We start from the raw sequence: 4,703 nt of genomic DNA on the forward strand, positions 1-4,703 counted from the left end.
GCTGGCATGTTTTAGTAGGAAATCTGACTAGCTTTTTGTTGTTGCTGTTGTTCAGTCACTAAATCATGTCCAAATCTTTGAGACCCTACGGACTGCAGCATGCCAGTCTTCCCTGTCCTTCACTATTTCCCAGAGTTTGTTCAAACTCGTGTCCATTGATTCTGTGATGCCATTCAACCATATTATTTTCTTTCTTCTGCCTTCAATCTTTCCCAGCATCAGGGTCTTTTCCAATGAGTCAGCTCTTCACTTCAGGTGGCCAAAGTACTGTAGCTTTTTAAGCTAAACATTCCTTAACATGGTTAAAAAATCAGAGGATACAGAAGTGAAATATTGTTGTAAATAATCTTAGAATAGCTCAAGGGAAACCTAAAAATGTTTTAAAAGAAATACAGACAGACCTAAGTCATGTAGAACAGGTGTAAAATAGATTTATTTTGTGCTGACTGAACAAAGCCTTCAATACAAAAACCATAAGGGAAATCTCCTAATTCTATCTAAAATATGATAGTTTTTAACACACATTTCACTTCTAATATTTCTATAATTAACATGAAGACTGTAAAAAGTTTAAATAAAGTTTAAGCAAATAATGCATTTCTAGGATATAGTAGCATGTATGGAGTAACAAAATTATAAGAGAGCTAGTTAACGAGGGTATATTGAATAATTTATTTTACTTCTTCCTCCCAAAGAAGTTTCTTTGGTTTTAATGAGTATCCATGTCTATGAGAAAATTATGTATTTGCTACAGTCAGATGCTGGCCTATGATACATGGAGGCAGATGAAAATCAGGAAATACAAGTGATACTGATAAAGGCAGACCAATATCAATTAGCTAATGCAGTCCACAAATCTTTTATACAATGAATTTTGAAAATTATTTGCATGGCTGGCCTAAAGGCTTATTTTAGAATAATAATTTATAGCAGATAATTTTGATAATGCATGCTATTATCAAAGAGTAATTTTAAAAATGGAAGTTGCCTAGGAAAGAAGGTTAAAAAAAAATACTGTACCAAAAAATTACTTTAATAAAACATAAAATCCACACAAGTGTTCAGTTGTCTGATTTCTCTAATATGCTTCCAGATCATCTTGAACTTAAGTTTTGATTGCTAACTTTTTCAAAGCATCAGTGGAATCACAACCCATTCATTCATGCATGCATGCAAAAATATTTTAATAAGTGCCTACTATGTGTATTTGTATTTTTACTATTTATTATAGTAAAAATACAAAAAACATACATGGGAATGAAACATGATACAAATTTCCTTAGGTCACCATGGGACACAAAGAGGCAGCTAGGAAAGAGATGAATTTAAGTCACACCTAAATTCACACGTTAACACCCACTAGCTGTGAGACTCTGGCAAGCTACCTGCCCTGAGAGTCAATTTCTTTATCTGTAAAATGGGAATGACAATTTGTGGCTACAGTGGGTTATTAAAAGGACTAAATGAGATAGCAGAGGTAAAGTATCCAACATGGTGCCTGGCACAAACAGGAGTCCCAAAATGTTAGTTCCTTTCCTTTTTTCCCACAGATCTAAAATGATAGCTCTATGCCCAACATTTCAACAAGGTTCAGTAAGATAAAGATTCAACAGGTCCAACAGAAGACAGTCAGTTTGCTAGATTCATAACCATGTGATCATGGATTATCAATAAATTGCTTTATAGATTATTACTCATAGTTATCAATATCAAAATATATATATATATATCATACACCATGCTCTTGTTCTTAAAGTTGATCATAATGTTCCATTAGCATCATCTTTGTTTCAGCCAAGAAAACATGGGATAAGAATGAAAATAAAAGGCAATTCTGACTGTAAAGCCGTTCTGAAATAACATGTTGCTTCAAAGGAGAGTTAAAAGTCAACTGAAATGTCTTAACTGTGGGATGAGGTTTCAAGGAATTAAAATACTGGAAATACATAGCCACAGCAGTATAACAAAAGAGATAGTTACTAAGGCTTGGGAGGGTTTCTACCTACCTACCAGATTATCTTTCTCCTGATCCTGTTTCTTCAGATAGTTCAATACAGACATTGTGTCTTTCTCCATTTTATACTGCTGTCTCTTTAACTCTTCATTACATCTTGCCAGTCTCCGGGAAGTATCACGATACTCAATCCTAGAAAGTTCTGTGACTTCCAGCCTGGCCTCCCAAAGGGAGGCATTGGCCTTGGCTCTCTCCAAAACAGACTCCTCAAGTTTTATGATCTTCCTGCACAGGAAGAGGACATCAAGAGCATATAACTATTTCTCTACTTTATTAGTATTACACCTTTCTCTATATTATAATTTATTTTGCTTGGCATTTGCCTGGCACATATGAGCAAATATTGTTGGATGAATGAGTTAGTAAGAAATATATATGGTCTATTGCCCTCAGTGTTTCATTGTTGATATGTGCACTGTAGATGAATGGGCAAAAATAGAAAACATATGCTAGTGAGTTCTAGGAATGTGACAAGCCATTGGCACTTCCAGAAAATGCAAGACTAAACATGCAGTTATTTTTTTTAATCACACTGTAGAATACTTATATTAATACTCTAGGGGGGAAATTGCAAATAAATTTGTATATTGGGCTGTTATCTTAGGAAGAAGAAAAAGAATATTCCAAAATGATAGTAGTGGTTATCTTTGGATAATGGGATTACAGGTGGTTTTGTTCTGTTTGACTCACTAGGTTTCCTAAACTCTCTGTACTGAGCAGGCATTACTCTCTTAAACAAATTACTTTATAAACTTTACAAGGATCCCTTGTGGTCCCATATATAGTGCTGTTGGACAAGATGTATGATTCCAATGTGTCTAGGAACGACTAGGGTCATCCAATAAATGTAGTAGCAATCTAGCAGCAACTCCAAACCTGTGAAGGTTTAATGCCAGAGCAATCTTACCCACTTCAGAAATTCTCATCATTTGGGGAAATCTGAATACTCAAATCCTTTATGTTTCCTTCGAACCAAAAGGAATCCTTGAAAAGGCCCAAGGAATTACTTCCATCACCCAGACATCCTTCAGGATGTTTAAGTGCCTCTCAACCACACAGCTGAGATCGATCAGGTTACAGGCAAAAAATAACGAACCCAGAGCACTACAGCACAGTTCTTGCCGGGACGGGGGTGGGGTGGGGGGAAAAGATCCAAGTTGAAGCCTACAGGAGCAGACATCTTAATTTGTTTAACAAATATTAAGCTTCTTCTATGGTTCCGACTCTCTTCCAGGTGCTGGAGATAAGGTGAATAACGCTTAGTGCCTATTCTAGAGCATCTTTGGGTCTTGAGGATTTCCCAACTACTAATATTCTGAGCCACATGATTATCTGGAGTGGGGCTGGAGGTTGTTAATGTGCACTGTAGGATATTTAACAGTATCTTTGGTCTGATAGCTCAGGTGGTAAAGAATCGCCAGGAATGCAGGACACGCGGTTCGATTCCTGGGTCAGGAAGATCCGTTGGAGAAGGGATCCTCTCCACTCCAGTATTCTGGCGTGGAGAATTCCATACTCTATCATCCATGGGGTCGCAAAGAGTGGGATACGACTGAGCGACTTTCACTCGGTCTCTTATCCACTAGAGGTCCCCCGATGTGACAATCAAAAATGTCTCCTTGACATACGTCCTCAGGGAGTCAAAAATTACCCCCCTCCCCAGCTAAGAATCACTGGTGGCGAACAGTGCTGTCCAATAGAACTTTCTGCGATGTTAATGCTGTCTAGACTGTCCAATACAGTCACCACTAGCCACACAGGCCTACTGAGTACACGCAATGTAGCCGGTACAAACGAGGATCTGAATTTTTAGTTTAATTTTAACGAATCTTAATAGCCATACATGACCGGTGACGACACTATTGGGCAGGGCAGCACAGGTCTAGAGGATCTCCGACCTTCAATTCCAGTGTCAGAACTAACCCTTCCTCCTCACTTTTAGTTCTTTTCCCCTCCACTAGCACTTATTTCATTCGGTCCTCAGTCAGTTCAGTCGCTCAGTCGTATCCGACTCTTTGCGACCCCGTGGACTGCAGCACGCCAGGCCTCCCTGTGCATCACCGACTCCCGGAGTTTACTCAAACTCACGGCCATTGAGTCGGTGATGCCATCCAACCATCTCATCTTCTGTCGCCCCCTTCTTCTCCCGCCTCAACCTTTCCCAGCATCAGGGTCTTTTCAAATGACTCAGTTCGGTCCTATGTTACTTCTGTTCTTGGGGAATTTATCTACCTCCTCGTTAGTACACTCCACATAGGCAGGGGCTGTGTCTAAAAGATTTGAGGGTCCCAAATCTCAACACTCCGGTCTTAGTTGAAGCAGTGGGGGGTATGGCATGCCTTTGGGGAATTTCTGAGCAACGGAGCCGTCCTTCTTAGAAGCTGGGAGAGCAAGGGAAGGGTCCGGGAGGAAAGCGGGGAAAGGGCGCCAGTTGGCCGGCGCCTGCGAATCTCCGGAGGGCAGGCCCTGGAGCAGGGACCCCAGCGTGGCTTCCCCTTACTTCTTCTTGTCTTTATCTTTGCCTTTGTCTTTGCCTTTCCCTTTCTTTTTGTCCTTCCCCTTAGCCGGCATCCTGGCTTCTCCCGGGGCACAGCAGCCGTGGTCTTGTCTCCGCGCCGCCCAGGCCCGGCTTCGTCTCCAAGGACACCACCAAGCCGCGCAGGTAACGATCAGCTCCAGCGGTTGCCGG

General features: G+C 40.6%; 1 protein-coding gene across 1 annotated transcript in view; it reads right to left on the minus strand.

The window, feature by feature from the left end:
- Nucleotides 1–4,677, minus strand: part of CCDC176 (coiled-coil domain containing 176) — a 44,807-nt gene extending 40,130 nt beyond the window's left edge. Inside the window, exons 1-2 of the mRNA XM_010855758.1 lie at nt 4,515–4,677; nt 2,011–2,239 (exon numbers count right to left, since the gene is read on the minus strand). Coding sequence (XP_010854060.1) covers nt 2,011–2,239; nt 4,515–4,585 — 300 coding nt within the window. The 5' untranslated portion in view covers nt 4,586–4,677. The remainder of the gene's footprint in view (nt 1–2,010; nt 2,240–4,514) is intronic.
- Between the last annotated feature and the right edge of the window lie 26 nt (nt 4,678–4,703).

The sequence above is a fragment of the Bison bison genome, unplaced genomic scaffold, assembly GCF_000754665.1.
Source record: "Bison bison bison isolate TAMUID 2011002044 unplaced genomic scaffold, Bison_UMD1.0 scf7180017864368, whole genome shotgun sequence".
NCBI lineage: Eukaryota > Metazoa > Chordata > Mammalia > Artiodactyla > Bovidae > Bison > Bison bison.